General features: G+C 39.2%; 3 protein-coding genes across 4 annotated transcripts; 2 read left to right on the forward strand and 1 right to left on the reverse strand.

Annotated features, from left to right (window-relative positions):
• Positions 1 to 456: 456 nt before the first annotated feature.
• On the forward strand, positions 457 to 3,135 carry ccdc43 (coiled-coil domain containing 43). Its single transcript, XM_027161168.2, has 5 exons — positions 457 to 672; positions 1,333 to 1,426; positions 2,097 to 2,232; positions 2,360 to 2,415; positions 2,629 to 3,135. The coding sequence occupies exons 1-5, from the start codon at positions 499 to 501 to the stop codon at positions 2,814 to 2,816; spliced, it is 648 nt and encodes a 215-aa protein (XP_027016969.2). The 5' UTR covers positions 457 to 498; the 3' UTR covers positions 2,817 to 3,135.
• Positions 3,136 to 4,309: 1,174 nt separating this feature from the next.
• Positions 4,310 to 11,381, reverse strand: moto (minamoto). Of its 2 annotated transcripts, none has more exons than XM_047800806.1 (8): positions 11,190 to 11,381; positions 9,796 to 9,909; positions 9,520 to 9,613; positions 9,214 to 9,318; positions 7,007 to 8,735; positions 6,685 to 6,819; positions 6,343 to 6,520; positions 4,310 to 5,590 (listed from the first exon to the last, which is right to left on the reverse strand). In XM_047800806.1, the coding sequence occupies exons 2-8, from the start codon at positions 9,818 to 9,820 to the stop codon at positions 5,397 to 5,399; spliced, it is 2,460 nt and encodes an 819-aa protein (XP_047656762.1). In that variant the 5' UTR covers positions 9,821 to 9,909; positions 11,190 to 11,381; the 3' UTR covers positions 4,310 to 5,396. The 2 variants fall into 2 exon arrangements, with proteins under 2 accessions (XP_047656762.1, XP_027016967.2); XM_027161166.2 differs by having other exon boundaries at positions 9,520 to 9,662.
• A 2,092-nt stretch (positions 11,382 to 13,473) lies between these two features.
• fzd2 (frizzled class receptor 2) lies at positions 13,474 to 15,986 on the forward strand. Its single transcript, XM_027161197.2, has one exon. It carries the CDS (start codon positions 13,684 to 13,686, stop codon positions 15,334 to 15,336), a length of 1,653 nt encoding a protein of 550 aa, XP_027016998.1. The 5' UTR covers positions 13,474 to 13,683; the 3' UTR covers positions 15,337 to 15,986.
• Positions 15,987 to 16,328: the final 342 nt, after the last annotated feature.

The following is a 16,328-nucleotide window of genomic DNA, read 5'->3' on the forward strand; positions in this document are numbered from 1 at the left end:
CAGACTCCACACACACAAACACACACACAAACAGGACGTGAGAACCGAACAGCTAAAGTATAATATCTTCTAAAATTCGATTTGTTCAAGTTTTTTAAATCGATCTATAAAAATAAAAATAAGACAGCAAGTAAATAAAATAAACCAAATAGCCAAACAAAAAGACATGAACTGTAAATGTAATGAAGTAATAGAACAAATAAACACAAAAAACGAATAATAATAATAATAATAATAATACAAAAACTTTTAGTGTAGCTAGAAATTGGTCAGCAAGTCATAAATAAATAAATAAATAAATAAATACAGCAAACAAAAATGTATTAAAAATAGGACAACAAAGAAAGACAGAAAGAGTGAAAAGAAGAAAAGAAAGAAGGAGTGAAAGAAAGAGTGAAGAAAGAAAGAAAGAAAGAAGCACGAAAACAAATCTGAGGTGTTTATAGACAGGCGATCTGAGCGGACACCTCAGCGCGCAGGCGCAGGACCCCAGCCAACATGGCGGCGCCCGACTTCTCGGCCGGGGAGTTTAAAAAGTGGTTGAATGAGCGGCTGGACGAGCTCGGGGCGGACCGGGAGGTTTACGGTGTATACATCCTCGGTGTGCTGCAGGAGGAGGAGAGCGACGAGGAGAAAAGCGATGCGCTGAACGGCATCCTGTCCGCTTTTGTGGTCGGTACACGCCGGGCATCATGAGCTCTGACTCCATCCTCATGTGTTGTACATGTAGTGCTCTAGTGTAGGGTGTAGAAAGTGTTCTGCTGCTGTCTGCCTAGTGCACTAGTGTAGGCACGACGGGGTGGTTTGGGTCTGTCAGGGTAACGCCTGTGGATCCGCTGATAAGGATCGTGTTCGCTTTAATCACACGTTTCTTTATCAGCTTTACTTGATTAAACGTATCGAATGACCACGTGGTATAACTTCAATGTTGTTCGTGTTGTAATTCGTCTATGTGATAAGTTTACTAAGTAGAAAAGTGACAAAGGTGGTAAATAAATGGTGCCCTACGTAGTGAACTTGTTGTGGTTTTAGGACACGTTGGATCTGAGGAACAGCTGAGCTTATTTTTATCACTGGGTTACACGTCAGGTGTCGCCAGGTGACGTCATCGACTATAATAAATACCTCGTTCACAAAGCGCTGACACTGGAGACTCCTTCTTTAAACACTACATAAAGTTCCCCTGGCAGAACTTTTGACTAGATTAATGATTATACACTTTATATCCTGTAACTCATGCTGCCCACTGCTGTCAGGGCTGCTGTTACCTGACCAATCAGATTGGAGGATTTAGCAGCACTGTTGTCTAATGGGATTTTATCCTTCTGTTAGGATGAAGACACACTCGAGGAGGTTTGTCAGCAGATCCTGGAACAGTGGACCGACTGCTGCTCTCGAAATGCAGCCGCCAGCAATCACCCAGAGGGTAATCAGACATAACGCTCAAACGTTGGCCATGTGACATAAGCCTCACCCATCTAGTAATAAGTTATCTTGTTAGTTAATATTGAAAGATTCTTAGCCTGTCAGATTTGCTGAGAAAATATTTGTGTGTGATGTGAGCCAAAGGTATCAGCTTTTTAACAGGCAGTTAAAATCCGTGTTTAAAACTCCATCCTGTTGATCCAGTTCTGTTAAACATTGACGTAGGTAAGAGCCTGGTAGCATCGCCAAGCTGTCAAGCATGTCCAATCTTATCCGCTAAGGACCAGGGTGGGGGCAGGTTTTCACCTGATTCCACCTGTTTAATCAGACAGTAATCAGTCGATTTAATAAGACTATTTCTGCAGACTCTGGTGTGGCTTCTGCTTGGGTGTGGTGGAAGGAAAACCTGGACTCACACTGACTCGTTACTGATAAGATTGGACAGCTTTCTTATAACTAATTGGTTCTTAAATATGAAATCTTGACTGAATCATCTGAGACTTTTACCAACAAATTGTTCACTTCTACAACCCAAAGTCTGTGGAGTCCTGACCATCAGCAAGCTGCTGGATAGTGAGACAGACAGATCTGGAAACGATCCTGTGATCTGATTCTTCTGTCCTTGCATCTCTTTTTTTTTTTTTTTCTTTTTTTTTTTTTTTTCTTTCTAGATGAGGTTCAGGCCATCGCCAGTCTGATGGAGAAGCAGGCTCAGATCGTAGTCAAGCAGAAGGAAGTGTCCGAGGAGGCAAAGAAGAGGAAAGAGGCGCTGCTCGCCCAGTACGCAAACGTGACGGATGACGAAGAATATCCTTAACCGCTTGAACTTGTGCTCGGTGGAAAGAGAAAATAGATGTCTGATGGATGTTGCTGCAAGTGTTTGAACTTCTGTCTCTGTCGTGTTCCTTGTGTTTTGATTTCTTAATGTTGGCACTGAAGTAGCAGACGAGGAGGAAGTGGCAGGAGCAGTAGGAATCCCCAGTGACAAATGTATCCTTTTTTTCGATACAGGATACATAATGTATCATAAATGTAATTAAATATAACGTAAAGGCTGCTGAAACACGCAGGTTACGACTGATCCACTTACTGTCATTTAAAAGTCAAACATCAGGGTTTTTTTGTTTGTTTATTAAGTTCACTAATCTTTGGATTTGGTAATATTTGTCATACAGAGTTAGCATCCTTTACCCAAAGTCTCAGCCCTGTTTAAGAACACCAACGTGGACGAAGTGTTGAACCGGCGCCGGCAGCAGCGTGAGCAGGCCAAGGAGGAAGCGCACAAGAAAAAGGAACAAGACAAGATGCAGCGTGAGAAGGACAAGCTTAGCAAGCAGGAGCGCAAAGACAAGGAGAAGAAGCGGACACAGAAGGGAGAGCGCAAGAGATAGACGAGGAAATCTGTTAGAGACTCAAACGCTGAAGACGAGGAACCTCTATGTGGACTGCTGGAACCGTTGGCTTTCTTTCTTTCTTTCTTTTAATATACAGAGTAGCAAAACTTCTCAGCACCACCCCTTAAACCGCTTGTACTGCTCACTGACGTGTGTATCCCTACTTGGAAAGACACGCACATTGAATTCACGAGAACATTTTGGAATCGATCACAAATTGTACTAATGTTGTGCAGGTGTGTTTCATCCCCTCACTGTAAACATTGTGTGCTAATTAATAGAAGACAATTAAAGCAGAAATCATGTTTTTGCAGGATGCAGAATTTGAACAAATCTGTTCTTTCCCCCTTTGTGTTCTTTCCCTGCATGTTTATAGATTTTTTTTTCTTTTAGTTAAATCTCTAAAGAGATGTAGCTCCTTAATTATAGGAGATTTAAATTCTGTTTGCCACAGACACAGAAGATACGGTGCTAAGAGTTGCTCCTTAACAAAAGAAAGAATTAGGAAGTTTGGAAACTTTTTATACTTCTCTTCACATCATTTGATCCTAAAGCTCACGCACAAAATAAACACCAACGTTCTGCCTTAACATGGTCACGTGAGGCAGCAAAACCAGCACACAGTGAAGGTCTTATGCTTTCGGTTAACAAGCATTTAAGAAATAACTTGAAACACTTTGTAAGCCTTTTTCTTCTCATGTAGCAATATGGAGACAAAAAAAATGTTTCAGTTTTTAAGAGAGTGTGATCTCTGACAGGATGAATGATATCAGCAAAGTCACTCATTTTCATGAATTATGGTAGTGTTCTTGATTTAATGTTCTTAGACTAATTGACTATTAGTAATTGACTCAACGGTGTCTCTTCTCTAAAAAAAAAAAAACTGCTAGTAAACTTAATGCAGCTGAAAATGTGAAATAAACCTCTCTTTACAAAGAAAAACGTTATCACATGAACAGTTTTATGGTTTACTTTTTATATTTTCATCTGCTTATTACGTAAGGGTTTTATATCTGCGAAAATATAAACCTGTTTCCGTTGACGCTACGGAACGACTTTCTGAGCCGTTTAAAATTCCACCACTCGGTTTCCAGCATTCAGCTGTAGTGTAGTATCGGCACTTATATTAAAATACTCACACTTCTTTCTAAAATGTAGAAATACATTTTAGTATATATATATTTTTAATCTGAATAAAGAAACGTAAAGATTCGATATATTCTAGTGTTAAATAAATCCGAACACTAAATAAAATGTCTGAACGGTTTGAAGTTTTCGATAGCTCTCGTTTCGATACGATAACCGAAACGAGACACCTTGTAATTCAATTTGAAACAATTGTTGTTTTTTTTCTTCAGTAGTCTAACGTTTATTTGGTCATTTACTTACTCCTACATTGTTCTTCTGAGCCCCTGTACTGTGTGTGCCATATTACAACCATTACATTTTAATACCTTTATAACTAACTATAAAAATGTTAAGCATCGATGTGGATTTCTGCTCTTTTATTGTTCTTCAATGTGTCCAGTAATAACGGAAAAGAAAAAAAAAGCAATGCAAACGTTAATCGCAAACAGAAACATTAAAATAGTCATTAGAACAATGACGGTCCCTGGCACGTCATTATCTGTTCACACAGAGGTCATCATTCTTCCCAGGTTTTCAGAGGGATTTGGTCTTTCTTAACTTCAAATAAACAGCAATATGATTCAACAAGATTGTTAAATACTGAAAAAAAAAAATCTGGAGATGTTTCCTGTCTTGAGATGTTCTGTACTTCATACACAGGACTAATTTAGCGTTTATCTCAAGTTAAAATACGGCTTATTGAAAATAAATAAACGAAAACTACCGGAATCTCAGAAAGTAAATACTTTACAGGTATGATTATTCAAAACCAAATGCTGCAACATAACTAAGCTGCAATAAATAGGTAAAATACAAGGACATTAAAGTTATAAATAGCCTGAACTTACAGTTTACTCCCGGGATTTGCATTTCTTTGACGCACACGCTAATCAAACCGTCAAAGTGAAACTAATCCAGAATTAATTACTTTTTAAAGCTGTGCGTTTCTGGTGGGAGTAAACGCTACTAAAATCTAAGGTCAAGAGGGTGACAATCTCGTTATTCTTCAAACTCGCTGACCTTTACGTTCCTTTCCAATGATCACTTTTTTTTCCACACATAAAACATCCCTGTTCTGTTCCTGGATCTTGTCACACACTAACTCTTCTGATCCATCTTCTCCCTCTCTCTCCCTCTCCCTCTCTTTTCTTTCTTATGCAAAATCCACCAACCAACTGACTGGGCAATGATCTCTTTCGACCACTATCCCTTGGGAAAATTGACCCTATTTGTATGACCGTATATATCATTTGGAATTATTTAGTAATAAATGATACTGAACTGAGGATTCCATCTATTGCTCTGAACTGAGCCTACTGTACTACAGATTTCACTGCAGTCTAATAACGTACGTAACAATATTCACCCACTCCACTGAGCACCTCACTGAGCGTTCCCTTTAGAATTGTACTCACACACAAAAAGAGGAACAACTGCCTCGCAAAAAAGTCACAGCGCTTTTTCAAGGTCGATCTGGTCACAACTGTCGTGCTGTAAAACCGAAGAAGTGTTCCCCTCTTCTCCGTCCTTGGCGCTGATGTTTATTTTGGAAACGGTCATCTGCAGAGCGCACCACAGAGCGGTGCAAGATGACCTGGTGCTCCTGCTCAGGTCCTTCAGGGCACAGGCGAGAAGCAAAATATCTGTAAGAGACAAGAATATTTATTCATTCATTCATTCTCTACCGCTTATCCGAACTTCTCGGGTCACGGGGAGCCTGTGCCTATCTCAGGCGTCATCGGGCATCGAGGCAGGATACACCCTGGACGGAGTGCCAACCCATCACAGGGTGCACACACACTCTCATTCACTCACACACTACGGACAATTTTCCAGAGATGCCAATCAACCTACCATGCATGTCTTTGGACCGGGGGAGGAAACCGGAGTACCCGGAGGAAACCCCCGAGGCACAGGGAGAACATGCAAACTCCACACACACAAGGCGGAGGCGGGAATCGAACCCCCAACCCTGGAAGTATGAGGCAAATGTGCTAACCACTAAGCCACCGTGCCCCCCAGACAAGAATATATTAGAAAAAAAATACATTAGGAATAAACAGAGGGATTTAAGTTCTCGTCCCGACAGACTGTTTTTTAATAAAGCACACAGACAGTTTTCCCAGTCAACATGTAGGCAAGGTGGACCGCAGCCTGTGAAAATGAGTCACTTTTCTTGTTAATTGTTTACATCTCTGGCGTATGTATCTGATCGTTCAAACTATAGTATACGAGTAATATAACGTAGTGACGATATAAGAACTGTTAAACAGAATGCTGATTAAATCTTTATTACTTTATTGGTTATAGGTACATTGTATTTGCATACTAAAAGCACTAAAAAGCTTCTTGGATAGATCAGTTTTATGATGAATGAAATTGCCACGGAAACTACCTCTGTCCCCTCGGAGGTTGGCCACACCCGGTCTCTGTCTACTGCTGTTGCGGAGCTCGTCCTTGCGGCGAGCCTGGGTGATATAGATAGCTTCTAGGTGCCTATCCAGTGTTGAACTGATATTAGCATGGAGAGGAAAGCTCCGTAAGCGCTCCACCTTCCCCAACAAGCTCACCACCTGGTGGCCAGAAATAAGCACAAAAAAAAAGGCAATTTCTTAATTGCAAAAATTAAAAATCATAAATTTACGTGAAATAATCCACAATGTTAAACCAGGATTACTGTCAGTCCCAGAGATGAACAATACAACTCTTGTAATTTGTACATGATTCATGTGCTGACCTTTGCTTGCTCCCGAAACTGGTCCACTATAAGCTTGTCCACTCTGGTGGGGTTAGGAGGCAACTTGGGGACAGAGTTAGTGTTCGTCACAGACATACACTTGCCTGGGAAGCTCTTTAGCAGGAGAGCTTCTGCCTAGCAGTGAATAAGAAAGGAATACATATACTTATATAAAGGTGTTTTCTACAATTTAGAATCTCTGGGTTCGAATAATGAGGTTTTGTTATAATTAAAGTCAAAGTATTATTTAGTAACATTATGTGGGAAACAACTGAAATTCAGTGACAAATTAAATTTATAAAATTTCTAAAACTACACTTACTTTCTTTCTCTCTTTCTCCAAAATTTTCCACTGTTCATAGCAATCTTCCAGATAATATTGTAGCTGGCTCATGCTTTGGTTGGATGACCTCAGGTTGGAGATGAACCGAGAAAAGGGCCCATCTACTCCTGCTAGGTTTGGCCCCACCATCTCCTGAAGATAGGGGTTTAGGGGTGGGAATTCTGCATCTGGCCTGTGTTCAGTCATATCCAATACAGGCACAGAGCCATTGTAGGTCAGCGGGGATCGGGAAGGGAACATGTGACAGGGGTTCTGTCCAGAAACTCCCATCTGGTACAAGCAAGGAAACATCTGGGATGGTGCAAGTTTGGCTCCATTGTGTCTGGCCTGACCTGCATACATACCGCCTTGGATCTGATACGGGTTTTGCAGCAGACCTTTTTTCGTGTCTGCCTCTTTGGGAAAGCCAGCTGGTGATTTTGGTTTAACTCCAAAACGAGAAGAGGGGTGAGCACCAGCTATAACGCCTGTGGCTGAAGGTGTCTGCAACCTGCCCATCTCTGACTGTATCTCAAACTCTCCTTTGTCTACAGTGCCTCCTATCTTCCCCATGTCCTTCAGACCCAAACCCAAGTCCATGCGACACATCCTCCCATCGCTCTGCCCAAAATCACTGAATGCTCTAGGCACAGTCCTCTGCATCTGTTGCTGGGACAGAGCAGGAACAAACTCAGACCCGAACTGAGACATGAATTTAGACATACCCTGAGAATCGTTGTGGATGCTTGTTTTGGAGGGAGGCTTGGTATAAGAGTGATACTGGTTTGACAGCTCATGATGGTACTGATGAAGGCTGGCTTCGAGATGCCTTGCATCTCTCTGGTTGGCTACATTGCTTTGGTTAGTTGCAAAGTTAAAAGAGGATAAGGAGGGTTTAAGAGCTTCAAAATAGTCTGCTGACTGCTGGTCAAAATCAGAAAACTCTTTAGTAGTTATATTCCCAACCTCACCATCTTTTTGCTCCCTTGTTAGTTGTTTTTTAAGGCTTGCAATATGAGCTTCAAATGCTGACATCCTTTGGAGAGGTACACGCTTCAAATCACTAATGTTTTCATCCTGAACTTTCATGGCATTGATCTTAGCAAAATCTCTATTATTCATGCCCTGCTGGTCCACCATAAGAAGAGCTTCCATGTTGTTGGCCAGCTTGCTGGCATCCTGCATAGAGAATTGTTGTGAACTGTTCTTTTTGAGTTTACGTTCACTCAAGTTAGAGACATTTTGGAATGGGCTGAAATAAGAGTCATTCATTGTGGTTGGAAGGCAGTAATGGTCATTAAAAGCATCCACTGACATCTCATCATTGTTGATGCGAAAGCTCCTATCTTTCACAGACACGTTATTCTCTGATTTACCTGGTCTGCTCTTGGAGAAGTGGGACCTCACAACATGTGATATATCAAGACCAGGAGGTGGTCTGGGTAAATTTGGGAAAGCTGGGGTGTAGGATTCATATTCATATTCTCCATTACAGGTGGAAAAAAGCCAGGATGGGTCAGCAGCTTCAAAGCCACTGAAATCCAGTAACATGTCATCGCTTTGATCGAGGTCCCTTTCCATTGGACGAGAATGGAGTTTGATGCCATGCTCGGGATTGTGCTGCAGTCCAGAACTGGAGTGTACCTTTACCTCAGAATTAAGATAGTGCAAGTTGTTCTCCTTCTGGGACTTTGGGGACCACCCAGTCGAAATATCAGCTGATATTTTACTGATATAAGTGTTTCAGTTAAACACACACAAAAAAAACAGAAAAATGCTTATTATAGTCTGTGCTATTACAAATTTCTGAAGTTCCCAAACTAGGGGTCACCAGACAAGATTTTTTTTTGTTGTACTATTTTGAAATGCTACTTTGTTGTATTTAAAGAAGCCACATTTAATTGAAGCATATAAATGCTCTTTCTGCCTTTCACTAACTTATTGCAGACTTATTGCAAAGAGTTTTTCTGTCCAACAACCTCCACTGGTTCCTAAATGTCCTAAAAGTTAATTACTATATTATTAGCGTGCATTTTAAAAATCCAAGGTGGTTAAGTCTTGAGACTGCATAAAAGCTCCATTTGTGGTAATTTGTCCAAATATTTTGGAAATCCATGAACTGTAGCGAGAAATAATATTCAATTAACTGCTAATTATACATTTACTGTACAAGATTTTTTTTTCTAAAATTCATAAAATATACTAACTCTTGAGAGAAGTACGAGTCCATCGGGTCGACGTCTTCCAAGATGGTGGAGACTAATCCATAGAGATCAGCCTCACTTCCACAGTCCACGCCGTCTTTAAGATTCCTATCAAAGACATTGTTTAGCATGTTTTAGTAATCAACTAACAACAAACTGCATAAGATGATTGCAATAAAATCTTGTTCACATTCTGTCCTATATTAGCTATATATACCGATATAATCTGTCAAAGATCATATCATCATGAAAAATATAATCCTTGTACCAGAGAACTTTTTTTTAAAAAAAATAAAATAAAAGTTTGACCTGTTTTTTGGGGCACAATCCCTCAGTTGATAAGATTCATCCTTCACTGACCACGAATGGTAGGGTAGAGGCAGTGGCTCATAGAAAGAGATATCTGGGGTAAAAGTCTCAGAGTCTCTTCCACTATCTTCACTATAATCGTTCTATTTTTTATTTTTTTTTGCAAAAATCAAATAAAAAATGAGGTGAACACTGCTCCTTAAATGCAAGTTTAAGTTATTAAATGTAAACTTTTTAACAAAGGTTAATAATGTGATTGTGAAAAAGGTTTCTCACCTCGAACTTGTATGTGGAGTAGCATGAGTCCGATCCCCCGCTATGAAACAGATCAAATGGCATCTTTGCTCTGTTTGCATCCACACTGATTTTACTTCTCATGCCATTATTTACCTTAAATGGAAAATAAAAATCATTTTATGACATGCCCTGAATTGCTCTTTTATACTGGTGTATCTTCCAAGTGGTGAATATGGTCAAACTTGTATCGTAATTTGTACAGAGAAGAGTTACAGTATAAAAACTCTTTTAACATCCATGACAGGTGTCTGTGTGGGTTTCCTCTGGTTTCCTCCCACCTCTCAAAAGCTGTATTTGAAAAACACAGTGTGCAAATGTACCCTACAATATACTGGTTTCTCATCCAATGCTTCTTGTCAAATCTTCCTATAACAGGCCACCACTGTCATGTACATGATAAAGATATTTTCTATAAATATATAATACATAATTATTTAGTAAATAAGTTATAACATATCACTCTATTCCAAGTGAAAATCTTCCTATCAAATACTAACATTTTCTGTAATTTGATTCGCCAGTGACAACGCCATGAATAATGAATAAATTAATATATAAATTAGCATTTGGTCTCATGGATCAACTTGATCACCTTTCCTATGAAAGAACCTGCCACACCCTAACAACACATGGACCTTTTTTCATATTTTCTCTAAAACTATCCATCCTTATTTTTACCAATCATGCATTTTTGTTTGCTCGTTTTATATATATATATATATATATATTATATATATATAGTGGAATATATGACTTTTTATGAAGTGTCTCAGCGGCAGTTTGTTAGCATTATGCTAAGTAGATATATATTTATAATTTTAATCATTTTAATTTTAATAAATCTATGCATCACAGCCTGCATAAAATCAAACACTACTTCTGAAATGATATCAAAGAAAGGAAATTAAGAAAAATGTCCAAAAAGTGAACACAATACAAATCTCTTACGATATATTCATATTAATAATGTTAGTAAGGACCTTAGCGTTTTATATATATGTGTATTATATATATATTATGCTAAGTAGATTCAGTCTCGGGTAAAGTATACATACATATATATATATATACATATATATGTATGTATATATATATGTATGTATACTTTATCCGAGACTGAATCTACTTAGCATAATGCTAACAAACTGCCTCAGAGACATTTCATAAAGTCATATATTCCACGATATTTGCAAAAAAACGTCTTCCTTAACCTAACGTATAGTTAATTTAGACGTTTTGTATTTTTTTTTTCTTTATTATTCCGCGCTGTTTGTCGTGTAAAAGTTTGATTTCAGCTGACACACCTGAGGTAAAATAGCTATGCTAAGCTAATCCATAATTAGCATCAACGACGTATCGATAGTATTTCTTACCTCCATCGCTAACAACAGCAAATTAAGCTACTCGTTTCGATGAAATGAGCTCTTACAGTAAAATTTTTACACGATCGTGAACTTTATGTTAATTATTTTATGGTAAAATTTAATGTTTAAAACCAAAGGACGAAGACTCCAACCTCTAAGTCTCGAGCTCGCCCCTAATTGGGAAAAAGTTTCCTCACGTTTATCAATCCTGCATTTCGATTGGTTACTTGGAATCAGACCGTTCAATCATATGACACATTCATAAAAAAGGGGCGGGGATTCCAAACCCATAGCAACAAAGCCTTGAACATCTGTGCTTTAGTCAATTCGTAGCTGATAAAAAGTTACAGTTAATAAAAGGTAGAAATATAAAATAAATATTAATACATTCAATTCAGTGGACTCGAAGCCATGTGTGATTAATGACCAAATATCTAATAATTTGTCTAAAAATAGCAGAGATTAAAATACAGAAGACTAACATCTATGTATTATTATTAGTAAAAGTAGTAGCAGCAATAGTTTTTAACATCACTATTACAGGTACTATCAGATATAGATAGATAGATAGATAGATAGATAGATAGATAGATAGATAGATAGATAGATAGATAGATAGATAGATAGATAGATAGATAGATAGATAGATAGATACGTACGTACGTACATACATACATACATACATACATAGATTATTCTAGGTACATTTTACATTACTACTGAATATTTATTTATTTAGTAGTACTAGTTATTGCAATTAACATTATTATTAGTAGTAGTAGTATTCAAGGTATATGTCTTATTTATTTATTTATTTATTTATTTATTTATTTATTTATTTATTTATGTTTTTGCAATAGCGGTAGTACTTATCATACAATTTTTTCCCTTTCATGTCATGCCAAAAAATACCTTAAATGTAGATAGATAGATAGATAGATAGATAGATAGATAGATAGATAGATAGATAGATAGATAGATAGATAGATACGTACGTATGTACATACATACATACATACATACATACATACATACATACATACATACATACATACATAGATTATTCTAGGTACATTTTACATTACTACTGAATATTTATTTATTTAGTAGTACTAGTTATTGCAATTAACATTATTATTAGTAGCAGTAGTAGTATTTATTCATTTGTTTGTTTGTTTGTTTGTTTGTTTGTTTGTTTGTTTGTTTGCAATAGAGGTTGTACTTATCATACGATTTTTTCCTCTTTCGTGTCATGCCAAAAAAAATGTGGGTATATAGATGGGTCTTAAGCCTGCATATTCTTATCCAATCACATTTTTTGTCCAATTATAGTGGCATTGGCATTATGGGTACAGAACCACCAGGTGGCAGTGTATAGATAGATAGATAGATAGATAGATAGATAGATAGATAGATAGATAGATAGATAGATAGATAGATAGATAGATAGATAGATAGATAGATAGATACATTTACATTTATGGCATTTAGCAGACACCCTTATCCAGAGTGACTTGCAACTGAGGGTTAAGGGCCTTGCTAAGGGGCCCAGCAGTGGCAGCTTGGTGGACCTGGGGTTCGAACCCATGACTAATTTCATTTATTTGTTTGTTTGTTTGTTTGTTTGTTTGTTTGTTTATGTTTTTCCAATAGAGGTTGTACTTATCATACATTTTTCCCCTTTCATGTCATGCCAAAAATACCTTCAATTTGGGTGGATGATAGATAGATAGATAGATAGATAGATAGATAGATAGATAGATAGATAGATAGATAGATAGATAGATAGATAGATAGATAGATAGATAGATAGATAGAATCTATTATAATAGATGTTATTATACATAGTCTTTTTCTTCTTCTTCTTCTTCTTCTTCTTCTTCTTCTTCTTCTTCTTCTTATTATTATTATTATTATTATTATTATTATTATTATTATTATTATTCTGATAAGCGGTAGAAAATGAGTGAGTAAATGAGTGAGTGAGAGTGAGTATTATTATTATTATTATTATTATGAGAGAGAATAATGAGTTGTATTAATATACAAATAATGCATCATTAATTAATACTTAAATAAATATATATGTATATAAAACAAAGCCTTGTCGTGTGTTTAGCGTTTTGCTGCGTGGTGTTTAGGTGACCAGCTTGTGGTTCCTCAGAAATCCACAGGACGGCAGCTCAGTTTAAACAGAGGGAGTCTGGAAGAATGTCTGTTTTCAACCGCCCTTAAATCCCTCCTCTTTCTCATATCACTGCTAGACAGCGTGAAGACAGAGGGGGGCTTGAAACCGTGCAATGGGACAAAGAGTCGGGGAAAAAAGTAAGGCAGTCACTGCGCGCGGAGCAACACGTCTGTACTGGTCACGAAAGTTTTCCCGTGAAAAAAGTTTTTTAGATATAAAAAAAACCTCAATAATATGTTGTTTTAAATCTTAGCTTTGCGCAGACATTCGTCAGAGAGAGGTTTTAGCTGAAGTTTAGGCGTTTAACCCTGGAGAATGGAGACTAGTAGGAGATCAGTTACCTTCTGGACATTGCTGATGTCCTCCTGCCTCGTCACAGTGTATGGACAGTACCAAGGAGATCATGGGATCGCCGTGCCGGATCATGGATTCTGTCAACCGATCACTATTCCTCTTTGCACAGACATTGCTTACAATCAAACCATCATGCCAAACTTGGTCGGGCATTACAACCAAGACGACGCTGGTTTAGAGGTCCACCAGTTTTATCCACTCGTTAAGGTACAGTGTTCTCCAGAGCTCAAGTTTTTCCTCTGTTCTATGTATGCGCCTGTCTGCACCGTTTTGGAAAAAGCCATTCCTCCTTGTCGGTCTATATGTGAAAGGGCTAAGCATGGCTGCGAGGCACTTATGAACAAGTTTGGATTTCAGTGGCCGGAACGCCTAAAGTGTGAGAACTTTCCGGTGTTGGGAGACGGTCAAATATGTGTTGGGCAGAATGAATCGTCAGCCACCGTGGCACCCGTGCACATGCCCGCACCAGGCACACCTGCGGTCCATTTATATTCCACGTCAGATAGGCCATTCCGCTGCCCACCGACCCTCAAGGTGCCATCCTACCTTAACTACAAGTTCCTCGGAGAGATTGACTGCGGCGCTCCGTGTGAGTCATCCAGGACTCATGGAGCCTACATGTTCTTTACTGACCAAGAGATTGAATTTGCTCGTGTTTGGATTCTAGTCTGGTCGTGCCTGTGCTGTGCATCCACATTGTTTACTGTGACTACATATTTAGTGGACATGCAGCGTTTTAAGTACCCTGAGCGCCCCATCATTTTCCTGTCCGGCTGCTACACCATGGTGTCCATCGCGTACATTACTGGCTATTTCCTTGGTGACAAAGTAGCATGCAACGGAAGCTTCGAAGGCAGCTACAAAACAATAGTCCAAGGCACAAAAAGGGAGGGTTGCACCATCCTCTTCATGATGCTCTACTTCTTCAGCATGGCATCCTCTATATGGTGGGTTGTGCTGTCATTGACATGGTTCCTTGCTGCAGGGATGAAGTGGGGACATGAGGCCATTGAGGCCAACTCACAGTACTTCCACCTGGCTGCTTGGGCCGTGCCGGCGGTGAAGACCATCAGCATTCTGGCCATGGGGCAGATCGATGGCGATGTTCTGAGCGGTGTTTGCTTCGTAGGTCTGAGCAACATTGACCCCTTGCGTGGCTTCGTCCTGGCACCGTTGTTCATTTACCTCTTCATCGGTACTTCCTTCCTGCTGGCGGGATTCGTCTCTCTGTTTCGCATCCGTACAATCATGAAGCACGACGGAACCAAGACGGAAAAGCTGGAGCGTCTTATGGTGCGCATTGGCGTCTTCTCTGTGCTCTATACGGTACCGGCCACTATCGTCATCGCTTGCTTCTTCTACGAGCAGGCTTTCCGTGGACACTGGGAACGCAGCTGGATCAGCACACACTGCAAGACCCTGGCTATCCCGTGTCCCTTGCAGCCCGTGCCACGCATGAGCCCCGATTTCACCGTATACATGATCAAATACCTCATGACCCTCATCGTGGGCATCACCTCTGGATTCTGGATCTGGTCTGGGAAAACGCTGCACTCGTGGAGGAAGTTCTATACACGCCTGACCAGCGGACAGCACGGCGAGACCACGGTGTAGAGTAAAGGACTTCAGACCCTTCTACAAACACGCATAAGGACACAGCGTGGAAATGTTACTTTCTTGTATTTTTCGGAGTAATTAATGACTGAACGCTTTTTTTATTCACCAAGACCATGTGGAACTCAGTGCTTGTGCTTGTCATCAGTATTTTGTCATTATTGACATTTGCTGTTGAGTATCGTATGTCATTTATAAGACTTTTGGCGAATGAGGAAAATAGAAGTGTTGTTTTTTTTTTAAAGTTGCTGTTTGTTTGTTTTGTTTGTTGTTGTGCCTGCAAATGGACGAGTTAAAAGAAACGCAAACGATAACTTTCCAAAGGCTTTATTTAAAAAAAAAAAAAAAAAAAAAAACGTGCAGTGACACTCCCTCGCTCATTCATTCTTGCTCTTCCTCCTCAACTCCTCAAGCAAGTTCAAGATGCCAGCTGGGAATCCTGCAGGCAGCAGATGGAGGAAGGTGAGCCACGAAGGAGGAGGAGGAGGAGGAGGAGGAGGAGCAGGATCAGGAGAAGGAGAACGCCTTTTGGACTTCTTTTGGAATTCTTTCTTGCAGCAAACTATTTCAGATGTGCTTGAAAGCACTGTAAATAACATTTGTACAAAATATATATATAAATATAATTATATATTTGTATTTAAAAGGAGGGTTATTATTGTTGTTTTTCTTTTGTTTTTTTTTTTAGCTTGGTCAGATCTCTGTCTTTAATGCACACACATACACACTCGGACAGCCCTGTAATCCGGTTTCTCCCTCGTGCGTCCGTACAGAAAGACGTTTCAAATTAGTTTTTCTTTTTTTTAAAAAAAAGAAGCTCCCCTAAAACAGAGAACCCGCCACTTTCTATATCTCCTTCCTTCATTTCTCGTTCTATTCCTCAAAACTAACCATAAATTACACAGAGGCTCCGGAAGCATGAAAGGACGGTTGTGTTTGTGAGCATGTGCAGGAGTGTGTGTGTGTGTGTGTGTGTGTGTGTGTGTGTGTGT

This window comes from Tachysurus fulvidraco, chromosome 15 (assembly GCF_022655615.1).
Source record: "Tachysurus fulvidraco isolate hzauxx_2018 chromosome 15, HZAU_PFXX_2.0, whole genome shotgun sequence".
Lineage (NCBI taxonomy): Eukaryota > Metazoa > Chordata > Actinopteri > Siluriformes > Bagridae > Tachysurus > Tachysurus fulvidraco.